The sequence below is a fragment of the Corythoichthys intestinalis genome, chromosome 10 (assembly GCF_030265065.1).
Source record: "Corythoichthys intestinalis isolate RoL2023-P3 chromosome 10, ASM3026506v1, whole genome shotgun sequence".
Taxonomy (NCBI): domain Eukaryota; kingdom Metazoa; phylum Chordata; class Actinopteri; order Syngnathiformes; family Syngnathidae; genus Corythoichthys; species Corythoichthys intestinalis.
Genome location: NC_080404.1, coordinates 18,689,317 through 18,713,508, shown reverse-complemented (window position 1 = coordinate 18,713,508; position 24,192 = coordinate 18,689,317). Strand labels below are relative to the sequence as shown.

The 24,192-nt window shown below is 39.8% G+C and overlaps 1 protein-coding gene across 2 annotated transcripts in view; it reads right to left on the bottom strand.

Annotated features, from left to right (window-relative positions):
• The window catches only part of disc1 (DISC1 scaffold protein), a 107,148-nt gene extending 92,559 nt beyond the window's left edge, over positions 1-14,589 (bottom strand). Inside the window, exons 1-5 of one of the 2 annotated variants that reach the window (XM_057848306.1) lie at positions 14,072-14,589; positions 12,170-12,326; positions 9,405-10,189; positions 4,806-4,875; positions 3,783-3,939 (exon numbers count right to left, since the gene is read on the bottom strand). In XM_057848306.1, the coding sequence (XP_057704289.1) occupies positions 3,783-3,939; positions 4,806-4,875; positions 9,405-10,124 (947 nt within the window). In that variant the 5' untranslated portion in view covers positions 10,125-10,189; positions 12,170-12,326; positions 14,072-14,589. The remainder of the gene's footprint in view (positions 1-3,782; positions 3,940-4,805; positions 4,876-9,404; positions 10,190-12,169; positions 12,327-14,071) is intronic. The other variant, XM_057848305.1, reaches the window with a different exon arrangement.
• Positions 14,590-24,192: the final 9,603 nt, after the last annotated feature.

The window sequence follows — 24,192 nt, the reverse complement described above, 5'->3', positions numbered from 1 at the left end:
ATATCAATGTCACAAAAGTGTGTGTTTACAGGAATGAAGTTAAGCTGGTACTAAAAGATTGTGTTGCTAGTAAAAGGTTTTGCAACGTTGCAAACACATCAAATATTTGTTCTTTTTATTAGACCTTCCTGTTACTATTTTGACACAGTAAATGATGATTTTTATTTCTATTCAGGGGATGGTAATTTCAATTTCAGAAATTAGTTTGGGGTTTTTCTTTTGTAATTAAGTACAATCCCTAGGTGACTAGGCAAACGGGTAGCTAGGAGGCCCCAAAAAATGGCAATATATTTTTGTGAAAATACTGTATATTTGTAAATATCGGATTTTCACAACTTGAAGGGTGTACATCCGTTACTGGTAATGGTTCACCCGAAACGAGAAAGTAAAGGTTCCGTCCTGTGCATTAATGTCCCATTTAAAGTGCACTTTAGTGGATATTCCCGCTGTATGGTGTTTATTTTGAATATTGGCTTGAGCCTGTGTGGAAAACCCATGCTCACACAGGTACTATAGGTGTAAATTGTTTTATTTGTTGTAGAGGTGCCACAGTTCATCGATTAATCGACAACTAATCGATTAGCAAATTAAACGACAACTAGTTTGATAACCAATTAATCGTTTAAGACCTTCTACCTTATACAGTACTTGGTTAAATTCTTGAAATAACATACTGTACGTATAACTTCTCAATTGTAAATATCAGATTTCTTCATTATATTTTGTCAAGTCAAAGTAGGACGTGAAGAAAAATATGCTTTTACCATGAAAAACAACAATTTACATTTTTCGGACATCTTACTGTCTAAACTAGCTTCTTAATAAGGCTGCATCAACTAATCGGTCAAAACGACGAGTAAATTAGTTGCCAACAAATTTGAAAATCGATATAGTTAATACAGTTAAGTCAGGCACCTGTAATGAAATATTATTTTTGAAGGAAATTGTCATTCATTTTCTCTTCAATGTTACTAACAACATGCCTAAAACAACTTCAAGGTAAATTGTGAAGGTAATTGAAAAAAGTGACATTTATTCGATGAATCATTTAATTAATCATCTGATTACTCGATTATGAAAATAATCGTTAGTTGCAGCCCTCATATGTAGCATATTGAAATGTACTTGATATTTTAGAAAACGTTCGGGAAGCGTAGCATCAGTACCCCACCAAGAGCATTTTTCCCCCCAAAGAAATTTGGCGCCCCCTCCACTAGATAGCGCTCTAAACAACCACCTGGCTCGCTTATGCTGAGGGCTGGCACTGATCACATGACAAGAGTAATCCTTGCTTTTACCTACTTTTACTATTAAATTTCTTGTCTTTTTTGACACTAGTATTTGTACTTCTACCTTCTACCACATTTATTATGGCCAGATCGCCAGGGGCTCGCAAAAAACTGCCTGCTTTGGAAGTGGACAAAATGCATTAATATACATTTCATAAACGGTGGCACACACCGATATATCCATCTCATGTCAACTTGTGAAACTGATATTATATAATTACACCAATGTATCTTTGTGATCAAACTTTAACATTAAATATTTTGAATGCCAACCAGCACATTTTTTTTTAAATTTTCCAGTCCATTTCACCACAGCAAGTACAACTTAGCTAGAGTATTCATCTCTATAGCAGGTATTTTCCAAAATTTTGTAGACCAGTGTTTTGTACTATTGTGTAATATGACCCCAAAAAATCCACAGAAAAAAATATGAAAAGGTTTTGTATAATGGCAGTTAAGTGACAAGTGTGGTTCTTGATATCGACTATTATTAACCCTTTCAGGGACAGTGGTCACTAGAGTGAACAGTTACTCAAAAATGGACACTTACGACTTTTAACCCTTTATAGAGCAAGTAACTTTTGGTCATTAAAAAAATCTAAAACATCAGCAATTATTATTACTTTTTTTTTTGTATCTTTATTTAGAACTAACATATTTTTTTTAGATCTACAGTATGTGTGTGTGTGTATATATATATATATATATATATATATATATATATATATATACATATATATATATATATATATATAAACTAGAAATAAATGTATAAATTAAAAATGTGTTAATAAAAACTGAATTAATAATAAAATGACTAAAAACAGAAATATATATTAGTTACAGCCCCAAAACACTCTAAAGTTTAACTTACTGGCTGCCTTCAACCCATTAACGGCGCTAAACGTCATTTGCCCCTCCCAGTCAAAATGGACTGGGGCAGGGGCGGACTGGGACTAAAAAGCAGCCCTGGACTTTGACTCGGCCCAGCCAACAAGAATCGCTATGCGAAGGGAAACACAGACCCCCTAGGGAGTCCGGGGGCATGCCCCCAGCATGCCATCCCCATCCCCACCCCCCAACCCCCCTGGAAGAACTTTTTTTTTTTTTTTTTTACATTTCATTGTAAAATGCATCATTTTCGTGCACTTTGAGAGAAAATGAAGAAAATGTGTCTAGACTGTGACTGTAATATATCTCTGTCTATAAAATGATTTCATTGTTTATGCCATAATCCAGTGGTTTCCAAACTATTCCACATAGGGCCGCAGTGGGCGCAGGATTTCATTCCAACAAAACAAGACAACACCTATGCACCAATCTGGTGTCTTACAAGTGTAATCAGTTGACTGCAGTCAGGTGCTGCTTGTTTTAGCAGAAATTTCAATGGTCAAACTGTCGGTACTCGATCGGTTGAAACAAAAACCAGGCCCCACAGCGGCCCTTGAGGACCGGTTTGGAGACCCCTGCCATAATTAATCTTGCCATACAAATAATACATTTCAGTGAAAATACAATAAACATTTCAAGACAAATCATGGATACATAACCTTCATTGGAAAGTATTAACCAGAAAACAAGATGATTAAAAAAAGTATCAATTTAAATAACTAAACTTTAAAGTAAAACCATTCATTTTATTAATATTTTGTTATATTTCTTCTTAATTAATATTGCTGCTGCGTGAGCATACGTTGTTTTACAGCTAAAATATTTTTCCTAAGGAGAGTGATAGTAGGACTAGCATACTGTAACTTGACACGATTGCAAACAGACTAGCTGGCACTAACCCTTTGTCATTTATTTCATTTAAAATGTAGCTACCTGGTGGATAACAATTGCCAGTATACCGAGCAAGTGACCCTCTTCATCCCTTTTTGCTTGCCCTGCGCTTGTCTGGGGAACTTCCACCAGCTTATCATTACACCCTCCCTCTTCTTTTCTCTCTCCCTGCACCGGCTGCACGTCAGAGTGGCTCCCGCTCCCCCTCTTACCATCGCCGGAGGTTAGGCTGCTGTTACCCGACGTGGCCGTTGCAACCAGACTGCTGCTTGCGAAAATATTTGTCAACTTATGACATTTTAATGCTTCGTTCTCCAGTTTCTTTAATTTTTTCCTCCCTAACCTTCTCCGCGCCACCCGTCTCTTTTCTTTTTTCTTTTTTTTTTTGCCACCACCATCCATATTGTGCATTAGCGCTCGTCGCTAGTTTGCTTCTACAAAGAACCAATGAAGGCTACTTTGTGCTTTCTTCGTTCTTCTACAGCCAGGCGCAGTGCTGCCACCTGTCGGATTGGATGCGAACTGTAGCTAATCAGAGGCTGGGGGGGTTAAAAACAGTGATGTATAATGAATGGCGGCCGCCGGCCGTCCAGGGCACCGGCCGTTCTGTGATCCTCCAGAACCCACAGATTACCAGTCCGCCCCTGGACTAGGGGGAATCATAATTCGTGTATGCGCATGCTAATATTATTCCATGCCTGGTGAGCTGACCTGTGCTGACTGCTGTCTGCCCTGCGGAGGGCGCTCTGCACCACCTCTCTAAGCCTCTGGAGGAACAGAGCCACGCTGGGCTGTCTGGAAGGTAAACCGAGTTTAAGAGCTCCTCGCTCCTTGCACAGCTCCTCCAGCTTTTTCCCAAATCGCTCAGCTGGAAACACACACAAACATGCAGAATACTGAGCTTCAACAGTGCAGTCGTGCATGAAGTCAAAAGAAGTAGGTATTTTGTTGCCTAGATTTTCTTGCTGGATAGGGTTTAAAAAGGCTGGAGACACTATTTCCACATTGAGATTAATATAAATTTATTGTTTCACTTTAATAAAATTACAACATAACACACATAAACAAACATAAAGCACAAATTCTAGGAGGCCAAGAGCAGATTTGGTGTTACAATTTCAGTCAAGGTCCAAGAAATTTAAAAAATATCCCTTTTTCATAGGTCTCTTGACCCATAACTCTGCTAAACTTTAAAGTACTACAAAAATGAGTCATGTTAAAATTGATTACCCATTTACCATATTCTAAAATTGGAAGTGGAACCACTTCCCACAATAGGACTTCTCTTTTGAATATAACATCCTGCCCTAATTCACTTTACTAATTTCATCTTCTTCTGTAAGTCAATAAAGCCTGTCAAATGTTTAGTGTGTCATGACATTATTTCATCTGAAGTAGATCCAGAGACATTTGGTTCTCATATTTGAATTTGATCAAATTCTTTAAAAAATCATCTCACTAGAAATAAGTGCATCTAAATATTTGAATCCAGAATGAACACAATGTTCAATCTGGAAATTATTTATCCCTTCGAGCAAAAATATGATCCTTTCTTCCAGTGTTTTGACCTCCTTTCAGTAAATCTATTTAGAACACAAAATTATTGCAGAAAGAACACATTATGCACACAATTACAGGATCAACAACAGATATCGTTGCATTCTGACCTTATTAAAAGAACAACTCAGTTATAGCTAAAAAGGCCTGGCAAAGGATTGACTAAAAAAACTTCACCTGCATCATAGTCATCTTCCACAATGGCTTTTTGCTGCAGTCTCTGAAGCTTTAACATCATGGATTCGATCTAAGAAGGAAACAGAATTAAAGAGAATAAAATTACCAAGCAGTCAGTTAGGGGATGAAATTGTAAAAGGATAATGACCAGCAGATCACAGTGACATAATGAGGGTGAAATTCTTTGGTCAATCATTCAACCATAGGGTGACCAAACATCCTCTTTTGCCAATACATGTTCACTTCTTACATCCTGTCCGGTGCGGCTGGCGGGGTTTTATAAATTCATGAAAATGTCTGGGTTTCTTTTTTCTTCTCAAGATTGGTAGGGACATTATAACAGCATAACCTGTATGTGCACTTTTTGCTTGGGATAGGACATTAATAGGGCCAAACAGATTGGGTGAACGGGGGTCAAGGCTACATTTCTCACAAATATGAACCGAATTAATTCATATGCTAAATCAGGGGTGCTCATTACGTCGATCACTATCGACCAGTCGATTGCAACACTTGTGTGGGTAGCTTGCGGCATCAAAAAAAAAAAAAACTTTAATGTACATAGTTAATTATGATTATGTTGTGTGTATGTTGTGTTGTGTGAGCAACATATGAGGTTCTGTAGCTTCTTGCTCACGTTTTTCGGAGTTCTATAGTTTCCAGCAGAGTTCACTACATTTCCCACCGTTTAAATAATGTTAACAGTAGAAAACACAAACAGAAGGACACCTTTAAGCAGCTGCCTACTTGAGTTTTGCAGGTTAGCAAGTTAACACAGTTTGATGTTATGCTAACACTGATGCTGGTCAGACTTTCAGTAGCAAAATTAGTGGTGTGTTTCCCACCTCCACAACATTGGCGTCTTTTAAAATTACTTACAGTTGCTGTTGCTGCTGGCTGGGGGGGAAAAAAAAAAAAAAAAAAAAGACTTCTAATATCCCTCGTCTTCAAATGGGGCGGAGGAGCCAGCATGTTGTCGACATGTATTTCTGTCGGGGCTGTGTGAGTGTGAGCGTGTATGTCTATGTCGGGGGTGGGTCATGTTATCAGCCAATCAAACGTGCAATTAAAGTGGGAAAAAATGGACCGCCGCATTAAGCAAGTAAAAAAGGGGTAAATGTAAGTTTGAACATAATGAAAATAATTCATCAAATAATTGGTAAGGTCAATTATATCCTTACAACATATGGGAAGAAATTCTAAATTACCTGTATAACTCATATATATAAGGTTGCTTAAAAGGTTGGTGGGACAATTTGAGCTTCCTGAAAAGTTGGTTGTGGTATGTCCCCACCGTCCCTATGCAAACCTACATCCTTGTTTGAGATGGACTGACGCTTTGCACAGAATACTACAGTACTGTGCTGCCTGTGATGTGTTCCCAGAGAGTCTGCCCAGTTGTTGGTTCTGCTGTGCTCAGTAACACAGAAAGCAGACGTTGGAGCAGTGGTCCATCATTCCCCAAAGTGCTAAAACAAACAACAACAAAAAACTAAAGACTATAATGACGTTTTTTATTGTTTTTGTTGTTAAATTAGTATTGCTGTGAGGCTACAGTTTTATTTACATTATTTTACTGGAAGGAGAAAAGAGCTTTTTGCTAAAGCTGGATTTCCTACATTAGATTCATACAGGTGGTCCCCAGGTGACGAACGAGTTCCGTTCCTACGCTGGTGAAGTAACCCGAATTTCCGCGTAAATCAAAATTTACCCTTCAATTACCCCTAAATTTCAAAATATTTATCCCAAAAGTCCAAAGGTATTGTATTTTGTTTTACGATGGAGGATACACCGCCCTCTGGTGGCAGCGTTGAGTCAGGCTTGACTGTCGCGTTGTATAACTGAGGAGCAGACTCAGCTGTCTGACAGGGATAAAGGATAATTGCGCTCTGGTTTGGCCCACAAAAGGTTGTAAGTTGTTTCAGCTAATATATGTTTGTGTATGTTTGTAATTAAGTTAAGAGCTACAGTTTGTGGAGTTAGGTGTGAGCAATTTGCTATGAGAATTATGAATACGTACGCATTCGTAGCATTTAAGATAGACTTTTGTTAGGCAAATTAGGCTAATTGAATCTACTAAATTTACATTTTGATCAGACGACATGGGTGTCTGAACACCAATTGTTTTGTGTCAAGTGTTTTATTGTTAAAATGCGTGTCGTTTTGAACATAAGAGTACATATGTGTGTAATAGCTTTTCAAATTGTCAAAAGTGAAGGAAGTAAAATGCTTCAAGAAGCACAATTGCCTTGTTTGCTGTCTGTAAGCTGTCTTATTAATAAAGTAAAAAATAAGATACTATGAGGTACAAAATGGTACTTTTTATTAAGGATCCAACAATACTCGGTTTTATATTGAACCGGTCGATACGCCCTCTTCGATTTAATACGCAAAAACATTCGATCCAAATGAAAAACTCCCAAAATTTATTTTTCGAATTCATTTTTGTCGTCTCTCTCGCTAAAATGTCCGACGCAGCTTTGCCTTGAAAAAACAAACTCCGCCGCTAGCAGTCCCCCTCCTACACTCCTCCCCCAAACTGCCTGAAAGGTGGGAGGTGTGGCGCACGAGGATCATTGCTCGTGAAGAAAGATGGCGGCTTGCCAGATTCACTGTCGTGCAGATCCGTTGTTTGGCAGCATTTTGGGTGAGCTGATATGCTATCCCCACTCGTATATATTAAAGAAAGACTGTCTTTTCTTATATGTACAACAAAGACCGTCAATATATTGTTGCCGACTTGGCTGCTACGTATAAACTCGCTTTGACAACAGACAGGTTAAGACCGTGGGTCAAAGAGACCTACCTCACGGTTACATGATGAACAATGAGTGGCAAATTAAGAGCGCTGTACTTCAAACTGTTTATGAAAGTCGATTGTCAAATGCTGGTGTTGTGCAGTAATGAGCAGTCGTGACTTCTGTGGCATTTGTTAACTTTTTTTAATGCCCGACAACACTTGCGCGCACACAGCAGATATCATCAAATACCAACCCAGATGTGCTACGTTAGATCCCCCTAAGTCCCATGCCATTGGCTGCGTGAGCTCAGAGTGATCATGGGACGCGTAGTCCATATACTACATCGATAAATTAAAAAGTTAAGCAGGCCAAATCAATCCATACCAGTGTCTATAGATAATGCTGCATATATTGTTAATTCAGTTAGCAACACAGATGGACTCGGACCACAAATAGGATGTTTTTCTCATGTGGTAAACATACCTGCTAAGAGACTAATAGCAATCAACAGTGTGCCCCACCTCACTTTAAAAACAGTAAAGATTGTTCTCAGCACTTTTGCACAAAATTTCTTCAGATCAGTAAGAAGTAAGCACATACATATTATACACTATAATACATGTTTATATGACGGCATTGTTATTTTTGCTTGTTAGCAAAATAATGTTTTTTAAAAAAAGAAAAACACTTGTAATTTTTGTTTCAGAGCATTAGATATATTGAATCTAATCAAAAATTGTGTCCCTCGTATCGAAAAATCGTACCGAACCGTGATTTAACTGTATCGTTGCATCCCTACTGTTTATGCAACTAAAAAACAAACCAAAACAAATCGGCAGGAGACAAAATAGCGGATGAGACTCTGGTGTCTTAAAGTCGAAATTGCATAAGTCATAACCCAGGAACTACCTGTGATTTAAAACATTATTTCAGATTTTTGTACAGTAAGAATCGAAAAGACAGCTATTATTTTGTAAAAGGATGATTTGCTAATACAGAAGAGGCATTTTTTTAATCATTATTCATTCAGGGGGTTTTTTACGTTATTATTGTTCTATTTTAGGAATAATAAAGCCTTTTGACTAACCTCTGAGAATTTCAATTTGTGTCTGTGTTTGTGGTTATATAGCGATTATTTTGTTATAAAACTGAATATTCTATCCAGGTGGAGGCGGCACACTTTAAATATATTAAAGTGATAAAGCATCTTTGAGTGAACTTTCGAGTAAAATTTAAGAATCTCGAGGCCGGGCCGAGTGCCATCTTTTTTGGGAATCAAAATATGGTCACCCTATTCAACGATATAAGATTTTGCCTTTGTTCAATGTCAAGTTGGAGTTCAGTACCATCAAAACAGTACTGTATGAGTCAAAATATTTATTTAAAAAATTTTCAAATAGAGACACATTTCTATAACTGTAATTGCAGTTAGCTTAGTTTGGCTTAGCATGCTAAACGTGGACAGCAAATATCCATTTAAACTGCACAATTTCTATACTGTGTAAAACGGCTTTATTCCTTTTGGGCTTGTGTCAGCCATAATTATAAATACAGGTGCGTAAAAAACAAGTGTGATATGGGGGGGGTTTTGGCCACACTTTTTTTGGCCTTCTCGTCACGCCATTCTGATCTGTCACTAGCTCCAGCTAAGACAATTTAGCCCCTTACCAAACCGCAGTACATTTCAGTTTAGAAATGTTTGCTAAGAATATTATAGAGAATGCTAACTTGTATTGCTAACTAATTTGTATTGCTAAAAAATAGTAGTATTTTGCTAGCCACAAGGGTGGTATTAGCAGACTGACTTTCATGACATTATTGAATAAAAATTTTAATAAAAAAGTGTATATTCAACCACCTTTGTGTGCGTCCGGTTGTTTTGGAGACACTCTTGCAGTACGTTGTCATACTTCCTCACCAAATTGTCCCAACCTTGGTCAGAAGCAGGTGTGGCGCTCTCGTATCCTGACGTGACTGAGGATGCAGAGGCGGTGTCTGAATCAAGTGACAATGAAGAAGTGATTTCTGTATCCAGACACTGGAAGTCACCATCTCTGCTGTCCCACGCGTGTTCACCCCAAAACCGTCCACCTAAACAGAGTGTCTCCCTCTCTTTGTGGCTGCTCAGGACTGAGTTAGCTGTGACATGGGTGGAGGGTTTGGATTCAGGCTGAACAGGAAACAATGCTGCTGATTGAATTTGAGAGAAATCAGGCACTGCGGTAGCTTTTGGCTCTGGATCAAGTGCTGGTGTTGCAGGAGCCATGAGGGTCCTGAGAGACTGTTGAATGAAACTAAAACTGGAGTTGAAAGACTCTTCAGGAGCAGTTGAATGCTGGAATACCGGGGTGTGGTTTAACATGAGTTCACTCTTTGGTTCACTGAGGGCACTGTTGTTGGTGGACGCAAGAGGGATGTCATGGGAGGTTTTGTCAGGTTGTGCAGTGATTACCCCCTCAGTTTCACATTTACTCTTTCCATTCCTTATGCAAATTGCTCCATCTTTTTCTTCTTGTTCTTCCTCCAAGTCTTCAATATCATCTGTAAAACTTTGTGGTCTGGTCTGTTCCCCTCTCATGTAGCCCGGCCTCCGGTGGAGTCTCTTACGGCCAACGCTGCCAGCTGTCCCTGAGGCTCTGCCACCTGTCGACAAACAGATTAACCATTAAGCTGGACAACACGGTCAAGAGGAAGATAAAGAGCGGCTAAGATACAACATTGAGGACACGCTATGCCAAGAACATGTGGCGCCAAATTACACAAGATTTTGAATTCACACCATTGCTGAAACTAAATGAGGGATTTTATGTTCAATGGTGGGGCGTTTAACTCTAATAAGGCTTTGTGTTAAAGAAAAAATACACAGCCAGATGTGTGAGAGTTCCCAGGGTTCTGCTCCAGCTGTTGGGAAATACCAAAAACATACAGTCATCTCCAGTTTAGCCACACCTACTCAGCCAGCTGAGATATTTGAATGTGTTTATTTTAAAGCAATACCACTGTAGAACACAAGTTCTCACACTTTGTCTTCCGTGCTGAACTATCTCAGCACACTTCGCGATCACTGTCGTCATAATTTATGGCTAGTTGTTGTTACCTAGATTATTTGGATTTTCTAGGCTTAATTGGAATATTTTGGGGTTGGTTGTTTACTGTTTAGGAAGGGCCACGAAAGGCATGGATTGGATGGTTGGTGTGGAAAAATTTGAACTGTACCTTCGGGATGAACTACTACAGAGACCTGTCAAGAGAACTTTGGCGAAGTACAATATTGGCTCTTATTTTCACTTCATGTGAGATGAGATGTGAAAATTGGGGTTATAAAAGTCTGACAGAGGCAAGTTCATACTATGTTTATTGTTCAAGACAAAAAAGCACACCCCAAAAAAAATCATATTCTAAAATTAGAAAATATCGACGTATGTGTGGGCACATCTGAAAGATAATGATAAATGATGATAATTTGTGACTTGTCCGGACACCTGCTCCACATGATTATACATCTCACACGTAGAATTCAGAAACGGACACAAGATTAAATGGCGTGAATCAAAAGGCTCTTTGTGTGCAGCTGCACTGCTTTCTTTTATTTCTGACTTCTCTACCCAATGCCCACTCTCACACATTCAAAAGACACGAAGGGACTTTTGTGCTAGATACAGAGAGGGCATTTTGTCATTGCAAACCCCCACTTGAAAACTACTATAATGTATTTTTCTATAAAATCAATTTAAAGTGACATCAATTTAAAGTGATATATTTAAATTTGTTTGTTATGGAAAATATAGAATAACCACTGCACAAACTCATGAGTCTCGCCCCCTTATGATGTCACTGCAAAACCATTCCCACGTGACTGTGGGGAGTCAAGGCGACAGGAAGCAGCACTTAGGCGAGAGTTGGGATTTTACACTGTAATAGGAGTGCAAGTAAAAGGGTTTGTTCCCATTGTCCTCATGTCCATTGGGACCTCAAACTAAAGCTCAGGTTACTGCGTTTTTGTAAACATGGCCACTGTTCCATAACCACTTACGCAATTTAGATCTCAAGTCCAAATAGCCGCCATCTGTTGTGATATTACGGTATATATGTCATTGTAATGAGTTGGAGATGAAACATGAATGAGTTGAAGAGTCAGTATTCCTAAAAGGGAAGGGCGGTTGATTGTCCAACAAAGCCATACTTCGATTACACAAAGAGGGTTCTTCCCAGTAAAGGGAAGGAAATGCCTTCGGGCCTCTTTTGTGTTGTATGAATTTGCTAAAGCCTTTTCTAAGTTGGGGCATTTACTGTTTCCTGTCGGGATTTGAGCTGAAAGTGTTTGCCAGGAATTGGAAGTGAAAAAGAAAAGACGCACTACAAGTGACTATCACGTTTGCGGAATTCTCGGTTTAAATGACTGCAGGCCTATAACAAGATGTGACCGAAATACTTGCCGGTCACTGTGCTTCAGTCAGACAGGCCCTGATTATTTACATTTGGAGATAAAAGAGGCCCAGTTTGAAGGCCTAAAGTTAAACATGGCGCCCTGTTGGTTGTTGAAAGTGCTTAAACTAAAGACGGAAGGAATGCAGAGGATCTCATAAAAACAATCATTTGAGGAACAAACTCAGCAATACACACATCAGCAGATCCATGTGTCAGCAGGCTCCTGAGAAGCAGTATGCCTCTACAGATGTGCAACACCCCACAACTTGTGACCTCGCTCTGTCTGTCCATCTGTCTGGAAAATTATCATAGCGTGTAATGAGGCATTCGTCCAAAACCAGCTCCCCATTTCCTGCATGGTCACATGAAGATCACAATCAATCTAAATTTGAGTATTGGCTAGACAGAGCATAAAAGCAAACAAACAAATAAACACATTTTCTGTTAAATCCTACTGCAACCAAATGCTTTTTATGTGCCATTTTCACAGATCAGATTGGAGTGGAGGCTTGATATCCAAATCAAGCAAAATACAAAAATTCAATTGTGTTATGTTATAAGGATTCATTTAATTTGTTCATGCCCTGTCACTCAGTCAGGGAATCTAGGTTCTAAGCTCAGTTGGGATATCTCTAAATGGAGTTTGTATGTTCTCTGTGTTTTTGTGGGTTTTCGCCAGGTGCTGCAGAATCCTATGAGCATGCTTCTGGGGATGTGGTAGAGTAGTTGTCTCCCATCCAAAAGGTTGCGGGTTCAAACCCCTGCCCTCGTAACCATGTCAAAATATCCATGAGCAAAATACTGAACCCCATATTGCTCCTGATACTGTATCATCAGTAGGCGAATGAGGTCTCAGTGTCAAAGTGCTTTGAGTGCCTTTAAGGAACGGAAATTGGCCCTTCCCAGTCAAAATGGATTGGACGTCTGGCGCCGTTAATGGCACTAAATTATGAGCATTCACAGCCAGTCTTTTCAGTTTAGATAAAATGGATATCTATCTCCATCAATGACATGGATTACTTAAAAACAATGAAAAGAAATCTACTTTGTGTGTTATTACTTGGCACCATAACCAATGTTTATTCAGTCTTATTCATTTTGATTTTACTAATTTAGTTTTTATTATTATTGCATTCGTTTATAAATGCATGTATTATGGCTAACTCTAAAAAAAAAACAAAAAAAAAAACAAAAAAAACAACCATGATTAATCATTTAAATATACAGTATATTACAATAATTTAGGGCTGCAGGTATCGAATATTTAAGTAGTCGATTAATCGATGGACTACTTAGTTTGAATAATCGAGTAATCAGATAAGGAATATGAAAAATTAAATACCTGAGCTGAGCCTCAAATGGTATTTTTATTTCTTTTTTTTAAAATGAGGATCTATATACAACAAAAGAACAATTGGCTAACTTACATAGAAAAAGTCCGCTCGCTTAAATGCTATAAAATGCTAACTTTTTATTTACATTCACTTAACAAATGGTTCGGACATATATTCCCACAAAAATTGGCTAAATCTATGTATAAACTAAATTATGAATGCATTAAAAAACATTAGCTCAAACAAAAACTTAGCTTACGTTGGTCTTAACGGAGAGCAGTTGGATTCAGCCATGTGAAAAGAGGCAGGCCAGAGAGCAGTGTATCCACCCTAATCAATACAACTAAATGCAAACAATTTCAAAATAAACCATTACAACGCCACTTTCATTAAACGAATACTTGAAGCAACTAAATTTAATTCGAATATTTTTTTTCTCATCAAATACTCGAGTTAATTGATTAATCGTTGCAGCACTACAATAGTTGCTAGTACAGTATTTAATTTATTTAAATGATAACAAAAAGTCACTTGCCTTATAAAGGGTTAAAGTGTCAAAAAAAAAAAAAAAATAAAGTCCCTCATTCTATAAGTGTCAACTTTTGAATAGCTGTCCAGTATTGTGACCACTGTCTTTTGTACTGTATATACAGTAAATATCCGCTGTTCATTTATACAGTATTTGACCTATGCAGTTCCATCATCAAGGCTGCCTCATCCAGGAAGAAGAAGAAAGAATCACAACAACAAAAAGATCATTTACCTTCCATAACTCCTTGGCTTTGGTGTTGTAGAGCGTTGATGTGGCATTTCAGGCCCAACTATCCAGCAAACATGTCTCCATGAAGAACAAGGCAAAGAAGTTGATGGTTGAACAGTAGTGTTACGTCCAGCAACTATGCACTGACACGAAGCATGACTGAGCTCACTTCCGCTGTGGAAAAGTCAAGAGACTTCTTTGTTTAAAACTATCTCTTAACAGACCAACTTTTACTGCCGTAGTTTAGTCCTTAAACATTTTTGCAGCCGGAGAGTTTAGAGGATTTTTATGATGCAAACGAATTGTAGCGACAGTTAATGCATATTGAAAAGCCCATAAAAGCCCCTAACAGCTGGTTTTCACAGGAACAGCAATATCCGACGCGGTGATAAGCAGATGAAGAATTGGACAAGTTGTAGTTTGATCAATGATCAGTCGATGGGCGAGCGGTCCGTTAGTCGCTGCCCTGTGTCGTGTTGGAGCTCCTACGCAGAGAGGAATTTGACTCCAGCCTCCTTCAGACCGCCTCAATTCCGCAGCAAGCATCCTATGAATGTTGCGAGACGCAGCGCCGCGTTTCACGCTGCCGCAAACACGTGCACGCATTCGCACATGCACACGCTTTATTTGATTCACAGATTGGCATGCTTTTGATGCTAAAGTGAGTAATTCCGACAGTCATGCAACATAAAAAGTGTTTTTCAATTTAAAAAAGGAATTCAATTCAGTACTTGTTGTTGGGGGTGGGGGTTTTTGTTTGTTTGTTTGTTTGTTTGTTTGTTTGTTTGTTTGTTTGTTTGTTTGTTTGTTTGTTTGTTTGTTTGTTTGTTTGTTTGCAGTGGCGCCACCGTGGGTGGCCAGGGGTGGCCACAGCCCCCCCATGAATTTGTTGGCCACCCCACTGGCCACCCCGCTTGCCAGTAAATTGTTAGATTGTTGTAGCATCAGTCATGCATTTCATCCCAAATGCACAGCCAGGACTATGGATTATGGACTTTATACATTAAATCATTGGTAACATCAAATATTACACAACAAACCAAAGTATATCAGTAGCCGTGTCCTTAAAGAGTGTGAAAACACCTGGGGAAATGCTAATATTCCATCATTTATCCATAAATGCATGCCTTTATGATTCTTATCATGCCACTTCGTGTAATTACACACGTTGCAACACCAAGAAAATGATAGAAATTTGGATCGATTGTCAAGCTAAAAGGACCGGCCCACGAGATCCTAAAAAAATCTAGCATATTGTGTGCGTGACGTCACAACTAGGAAACATCCGGCTCAGTGCTTAGTACTGAATGGCGGCGATGATGGCGGAGAATTTTGTTTCTAGTTGCAGCGACGAATACGACGAAATGAACGTTCTTGTAATGGTGACGAGGAGAGTTATGAACCTTTCTTTGGTGTTTTGGGTTATCAATTTGAGCCCAAACGAAAGCCAATGCAGCCTAATGAAACGGTCATTGAGGGGAGCAATTACACTGATGCAACACCGGCAACATATCGTGTGGGAAACACCGAATGGTTTGTTTTGCATTTCTTTTTGTGAAGCTGATACACCGTGACCGCAAAATAAAGTAATGTATAGAATAATGATCATTTATTGTGCTATCATAGGTTTTCGCTCTGCCAACAGACACAAATATGAATGGGATTAGAGGATTTGTTTTATATAAATTACGAGCGATTGTTTATACATGTGCCCAGTCCTATATCCAATGCGTGATGTTTTTTATTATAAAAGAGTACTTACTCACTCTGGCCATTTCGAGCTTGGCTGCTCCCCTCCTTTGCTTAGCCTTGGGTGGTGGGGTGGTCTCATCAGTGCCAGTCATCGTCCTCTTTCTTGATTTCTCGGGACATTTAGGTGGCTGCGCGTGTATGGTGGACACTGCATCTGCTTTCAGAAGCAATTTCTTAGCAAAACCTGATTTCATTTTGGCCATAGTTCGAATAGCTTTCAGGTGTAAAATGCGCACCACACAAAACCATGCCGGAGGCTGGGTCTGCAAAATTAGCCCTGGAATTTTACTCATTGTCTGCATAGTCCAGCTCTTTTTCTCACGTTCGGGAACTCATGGGTACTACATTGCGACAAATGGCTATTTGTACAACACATGGCATGACAGGTTTGAACCATTTTAGCGATTTTTTGACAAAACACGAACGCAACTCTCTCGTCGATAAACAACGATGGCACCTGCCTCGACCTTTTGTTTACTGGCTGTGACGTCAAAGCCCCATTCGGCTGTTTCCGGACTACTTTCGGAAATGTTCGTAATTTTCTATCTATTTTCGATAATTGCTCATGAATGTGATTTATTTTTTTGGTTAACTTTATTGCCACAAAACAGTTCTATTGATATCTCACAGCCCCTTAGAATTATCATTCTCTTTAAGTCTTTCTGATAGTTTTCCCCTGACCTTTTTACAGTAATAATATAATGAAAACCTGAAATTATGGCTTTTAGTTTTGGTGTGCCACCCCAAGATTTTAAGTGGCCTCATCTGGCCACCCCATGAAAAATTTCTGGAGGCGCCACTGTTTGTTTATTTTTTTATTTTTTATTTATTTATTTTTTTTTTTAAACCTGTCCTGTTCAGCTGTTTGACACAGAGAATGGAAGTCTAAGTGCCCGGATTCTGAACAGTTTTAATGTTTCACATGGAGAGTCTGACATACTCCCATTGTGATCCTTCAAAATACCTTTTTATTATGACAAAGCAGCGAACAGGAAGGGATTATGAGGGGACAGAAGAAAAGAAATACAAGAGAAGAAAGAAAAGAAACACATAAACAACAACAAGAAATACATTGAACATCTAAACTAGTTACTAATATGCTGGTGCTATCGTCAGCGAGATGTATTTCCGGTTTACACCACGTGGGGGCCAATTGGCCAGTGAAAGAGGAGAATGGGGGTGGGGGTGTCTATAAGACTATAAGCTAAGTGATTGAAAGGGGTAGTGTGTACACAAATCAGTTCTGTGATCTAGAACCCAGTAATCGTGTGAATCTCTTATGAGTGTAAGCCCGTTGGCGACCAACCCTACGCCGCCGCATCGCCAATCCCGGCACCGGAACCCCCAACCCAAGCATGCCCTACCACATCCAGCAGCACGCAAGCCCCACCGGGCGCGCGACAGCCACGCAGACGGGCGGAGAAACCGCGCGGGCGCCAACCCAGGGCCACGGCCCCCACCCAGCCAGCCCGGGGAGGGAGGGCGGGCGCGGGGGTGGGGGAGGCCATGTGCAGCCCATCCCTCCTCCCGCCGCCCAGCAAAGGAGCCACCGGCCCCCCCCCCCGGGACCCAGGGTGGTCCCCCGGGCCACACGCGCGCCCATCAACCGGCCTTCAGGGATGGCAGGAGGGGACGCATCACCAACCCCACGCCTACACCCACCCCCGCCCGCCCACCCGGGCCACGAGCCACAGCCACAGCCCCCCAACCGGCACGTCACGCCACGGGACCCCCAGCGGCCCACCAAGCCCCAGGCAAGGCAGGGTCCCCCGCCGGTGCAGGCGACACCCCGCTGATACACCGGCGCCCAGCCAGCGACCCGCGACGGAGCGCAGGGCGGATGCCCAGCCAGAGAAGAGAGGGGAAGGCGGAGGCAGGAGAACGCCCAGGAACTGCCACGGGGCGATGCAAGATCGGAGTTGTTGTTTTGTTTTTTGTAATGGTAGAACTTCAGACAAGATTTTTCCACAAATACACAGTACTAAATGTTAGAAACATCTCTTAATATGCCTATAAAGCACTACAAACTGCAGCGAGAAACATATGGCTCATTCATTCATTCATTTTCCTTGCCGCTTATCCTCACGAGGGTCGCGGAGGTGCTGGAGCCTATCCCAGCTAACTACAGGCAGTGGGCAGGGGAGACCCTGAACTGGTTGCCAGCCAATCGCAGGCTATTTTTAGACCGTGACGTCGCATCGTAAAGCGGAAGTAAAGCCGAAGTGGGACATTATAGACCCGCCCTCGCATAGACACAACGCAATTAGTGCTACTTTTCGCCGATAATCTTTCAAAAACGAACATGCCGATCACGCATTGCTTTTTTGGAACTTGTAGAAACGACTCTAGACATTACGACCATGAAGGATGTTTTCTTCATACGTTCCCGGAAACCAAAAACTCGGGAGGAAAAAAATGTGAAGACCGAATCAACTTGCGCGGACTTGAACACCAGTTGGGTGAATCCATTCACGTTTCATATGCAGTAAACATTATGTTGGGTTGGCATGGTCTTTCAGAGGACAAAGAGGTAAGCCATTTTTATATTGTTACCTTATTTTTTTAGCGTAACGTTGTGCCGCACTGCTTCTGTCTGACAATGAATGACCTGAAAAGAATTACAATGGTGTCTGACTGCCACTGTTACCGTTTCTGTTATATATATATATAAAAAAAAAAAAAAAAAACTTTAGTAAGGGGGAAGTGTAAATAAATTATAGGATTAAGATGTGTTATCAATGAAAAAATTAAAAGTGTTCGTTGGCTGTCACTGAGTAGCATTTGCGATCGCTACACAAAGCTAACTAAATTACCCCCAAGAACGGTCAGAGACGTAGGACAACCAGAAGATACAGTGCCTTGCAAAAGTATTCGGCCCCCTTGAATCTTGCAACCTTTCGCCACATTTCAGGCTTCAAACATAAAGATATGAAATTTAATTTTTTTGTCAAGAATCAACAACAAGTGGGACACAATCGTGAAGTGGAACAACATTTATTGGATAATTTAAACTTTTTTAACAAATAAAAAACTGAAAAGTGGGGCGTGCAATATTATTCGGCCCCTTTACTTTCAGTGCAGCAAACTCACTCCAGAAGTTCAGTGAGGATCTCTGAATGATCCAATGTTGTCCTAAATGACCGATGGTGATAAATAGAATCCACCTGTGTGTAATCAAGTCTCCGTATAAATGCACCTGCTCTGTGATAGTCTCAGGGTTCTGTTTAAAGTGCAGAGAGCATTATGAAAACCAAGGAACACACCAGGCAGGTCCGAGATACTGTTGTGGAGAAGTTTAAAGCCGGATTTGGATACAAAAAGATTTCCCAAGCTTTAAACATCTCAAGGGGCACTGTGCAAGCCATCATATTGAAATGGAAGGAGCATCAGACCACTGCAAATCTACCAAGACCCGGCCGTCCTTCCAAACTTTCTTCTCAAACAAGGAGAAAACTGATCAGAGATGCAGCCAAGAGGCCCATGATCACTCTGGATGAACTGCAGAGATCTACAGCTGAGGTGGGAGAGTCTGTCCATAGGACAACAATCAGTCGTACACTGCACAAATCTGGCCTTTATGGAAGAGTGGCAAGAAGAAAGCCATTTCTCAAAGATATCCATAAAAAGTGCCGTTTAAAGTTTGCCACAAGCCACCTGGGAGACACATCAAACATGTGGAAGAAGGTGCTCTGGTCAGATGAAACCAAAATTGAACTTTTTGGCCACAATGCAAAACGATATGTTTGGCGTAAAAGCAACACAGCTCATCACCCTGAACACACCATCCCCACTGTCAAACATGGTGGTGGCAGCATCATGGTTTGGGCCTGCTTTTCTTCAGCAGGGACAGGGAAGATGGTTTAAATTGACGGGAAGATGGATGCAGCCAAATACAGGAACATTCTGGAAGAAAACCTGTTGGTATCTGCACAAGACCTGAGACTGGGACAGAGATTTATCTTCCAACAGGACAATGATCCAAAACATAAAGCCAAATCTACAATGGAATGGTTCAAAAATAAACGTATCCAGGTGTTAGAATGGCAAAGTCAAAGTCCAGACCTGAATCCAATCGAGAATCTGTGGAAAGAGCTGAAGACTGCTGTTCACAAACACTCTCCATCCAACCTCGCTGAGCTCGAGCTGTTTTGCAAGGAAGAATGGGCAAGAATGTCAGTCTCTCGATGTGCAAAACTGATAGAAACATACCCCAAGCGACTTGCAGCTGTAATTGGAGCAAACGGTGGCGCTACAAAGCATTAACGCAAGGGGGCCGAATAATATTGCACGCCCCACTTTTCAGTTTTTTATTTGTTAAAAAAGTTTAAATTATCCAATAAATTTTGCTGCACTTCACGATTGTGTCCCACTTGTTGTTGATTCTTGACAAAAAATTAAAAGTTTATATCTTTATGTTTGAAGCCTGAAATGTGGCGAAAGGTTGCAAGGTTCAAGGGGGCCAAATACTTTTGCAAGGCACTGTATATAAGAAAGACAGGGCTGATGGTAAAGGATAGCTTGTTGAAACCGGAGAATGTCATTGTCAGTCGCGTCGATAAAAAAAAGCTAAAGCTATGCTTAGGTCGGCTCGTTTTTTTTTTCGTCTTTTTCAGCCTTCGACACTAAAACCATCTCTTTAACTGAACATTTTTATGTTCTTCAACATCTATGCCAGTCAATTTGGCACCAGGCACATCATTTTCGGAGCGAATTGGTAGGAGGTAGCTCTGTAAACATCTCCACGATTTCCATTCATTTCCTATTAGGGACAAACGGTGACTTGTCCTTGCTTAGCAACAGTAGCTAATGTCATTAATATTAATGAGCGGAAGTGACGTGTTGCTTGCGGTACGCCATTGTTAAGGGGGACAGTGATAAAGGTTAAAGAGTTATACAGCATCTTTTACTGCAATTTGTCCGTTTATTTGTTGTTTTCAATAAAAATAAAAATAAAAAATTTAAGTGCTTTTTATCACACTCCCCTTTTTTGCCTTTGCATATTGGACACTGCTGGCCCAAAAAAATTGGCACCCATGCAATTCTGTCAGAATGCTCCATTTCTCTCAGAAAATGATTGCAATTACAAATAATTAGGTAGTAATACATTCATTTATTTTGCTTGCAATGAAAAAACACAAAAGAGAATGAAAAAAAATATATATCATTTTACACAAAACTCCAAAAAATGGCCTATTACTTGGTAGCACAACCTTTAGACAAGATAACTGCGAAAAACCTCTTTCAGTATCCATCATTGACTTTCTTACAATGCTCTGCTGGAATTTTAGAGCATTGTTCCTTGGCCAACTGCCCCAGGTCTCTGAGATTTGAAGGGTGCCTTCTCCAAAATGCCATTTTAAGATCTCTCCACAGGTGTTCTATGGGATTCAGGTCTGGACTCATTGCTGGCCATTTTAGAAGTCTCCTGTGCTTTCTCTCAAACCATTTTCTATTGCTTTTTGAAGTGTGTTTTGGGTCATTGTCCTGCTGGAAGACCCATGACCTCTGAGGGGAGACCCAGCTTTCTCACACTGGGCCCTACATTATGCTGCAAAATTTGTTGGTAGTCTTCAGACATCATAATGCCATGCACACGGTCAAACAGTCCAGTGCCAGAGGTAGCAAAGCAACCCCAAAACATTAGGGAACCTTCGCCATGTTTGACTGTGGGGACCATGTTCTTTTCTTTGAAGGCCCCGTTTTTTTCCCCTGTAAACTATGTTGATGCCTTTTCCCAAAAATCTCTACTTTGGTCTTATCTGACCAGAGAACATTCTTCCAAAACGTTTTGGCTTTCTCGGGAAAGTTTTGGCAAACTCCAGTCTGCCCGGACCACCTGTTATGTGCCACAGGTATGTAACGTGTTGGTAATTACACAAATTAGAGAAGCACCACATGATTTTTCAAAGGGTGCCAATACTTTTGTCTGGTCCATTTTTTGAGATTTGTGTAAAATGATAATGATTTAATTTTTTTCCCATTCTCTTTTGTGTTTTTTCATTGCAAGCAAAATAAATGAAGATATCATTACCAAAGCATTTGTAATTGCAATCATTTTCTGGGAGAAATTGAGCATTACCTGACAGAATTGCAGGGGTGCTAATACTTTTGGGCAGCAAGCAGTGAAGCTTTACTTGAAATCTAATTGAGATCCAAATGTGCAAAATGGAAATTCTTGCATTTTTTTAACCAGGTCTTAAGATTTTGATCAGGAGTGTATACGTTACTTTCCCTTGAAGGCAAAAACCATCAATACCTAATATAATAAATCCTTCGGGGAAATAAATCTAAGGCTAGGTTCATACCGCAGGTCTTAAGGCATAATTCCAATTTTTTTGTCATCTCTGTTTTTCAAAGGCAGCTAGTGCCCGTTCAGACTGCCTTTGTCCATTGAGCCTGTTCAAGTATCACCCATGCGCACTAATTCGCAGTCTGAGATGCGCTGACCAAACTGACTCGCATGCGCAGGAGCATCAAAACAAATGACTACCTATGACGCACACACACACACATACGGCCAGTTTGCCCCGACTCCCCGCCGTGTAAGCAATCTTGAAATATTGCTTATTGGAGCAAATATTTCTGTCACCTTATGCTTAGCTATTATTAGGTTTTAGCACAGTTTAACAGCACTCGGTAATGGAGTGTATGTCTTTGAACAATGCAGGAGAAATGATGCAGATAGTTTAAGATTTTAGTTCTAGGGTGTATTAGAACTTGTGTGACTGTGTTTGTGAGTGGATGTCCAACCCGATCCGGCAGCAGTGCGCTATAGGCACTTATGCAGAGGGTAGATGATACACAGTTCAGCCTCTACCATGTGGAATAGACTAAACCATTTTCAGACAAGAGAGGGGTGAGAGAAAGATGCTAATGTTTAAATAGCACATTATTGCGTGACGAAAATGAGAATTGAAGAGATTTACTTTGAATTAAGTCTACAGCTCCAAAAATACTTATTGCGTCCCAAAATATTGGGAGGGAAAGCTTAGTTGAGGAGGGGGACGTGTCCCACCCATCCCCCTCGGGATATTCGCCCTTGATTTTAAGATATACAGTACTGTATTAAACATTAGGTAAGAAGTGAACTTTGACAAAGTATAAAGAAATCATTTAATTGTTTGTCTTTTAATTTTCTCATCTCTTAACATGGCAAAATTTTCATTTGTACAAGCTGTAAACTATAATCATCGAAATTATGAAGATTAAAATAATGAAATCTTTCACCGTATAGTCTGACTTGACAAAATGAAATTCTGACAAGATTCCAACAATACATAATTTCATTAACATGTTGTTTATTAACATGAATTACTCTGGTGTACAGAAAAGTAAAATCTATAGTGTTTATAGCTATATGGAGGATTGAAAGTAAAACTATATAGTACAAGATACATAAATGTACACCGCATAATATGGTGAACTACTGATAAATTGGTTTTGTTTTGTTTAAAGGACTAGAGCAGGAAACAGTCTAAACAAATGTACAGACAATCAAGTCTTAATTTTATTCCAGACTTTCCCTCATTCATGTATAGGCTTCAGCCTGATAGACAAGCCAGTAATGAAACAACTCTCTCAACCCAACAGGCACTACATACACTCCTTGACCAACGCGGCCTCACTTTAGATGAGAATAGGTGCCAAATAAATGCCCTCGCCTTGCATGTACAGGAGTCACCTGCTTTGTATGAGATTAGAAGCACTTAATGTCCTTTGGCAAGCAAAGAAGCTAACTGCTTACTTAGAGGGCACCTCATGACCCAAGAGGTTATCAAGTTTAATTATGTCATATATATCACAACATGACTAATCCCCTATATATCCAGCACTAAAGTTGGACGGATTTATCAATTTCTTAGAAAAGAAAAAAAAATATGAATATTTCAGATGTAGTTGAGTCCAAAACTTTTTTTTTTTAATCTAAGCCAGTTTGAGTTTTCTCAACTAAAATAAGTTTCATTTCAGTAATTTGTTGGCAAATGTACTTTTGTCTGTGCAATCAATTGCAATTAAGGGCCCAAAATTTGGGGGGTATTCTGGATAATTTTGTAAATACAATGTAGCTTTTGTGCAAAAATATGGAAAAAAAAAAAAATAATAATAATATATACATACATATATACACAGTACTGTGCAAAAGTCTTAGGCAGGACACCTGCCTAAAACTTTTGCACAGTACTGTATATTTTTATTATATTATGTATATACAGGATATACTGTATGTATATATTTTCCCCAAGTGGAAGCTTCCATGATCCTAATAAATTTAATAATTAAAAAAATATATATACAGTACTGTGCAAAAGTTTTAGGCAGGTGTCCTGCCTAAGACTTTTGCACAGTACTGTATATATACAACAACAACGACA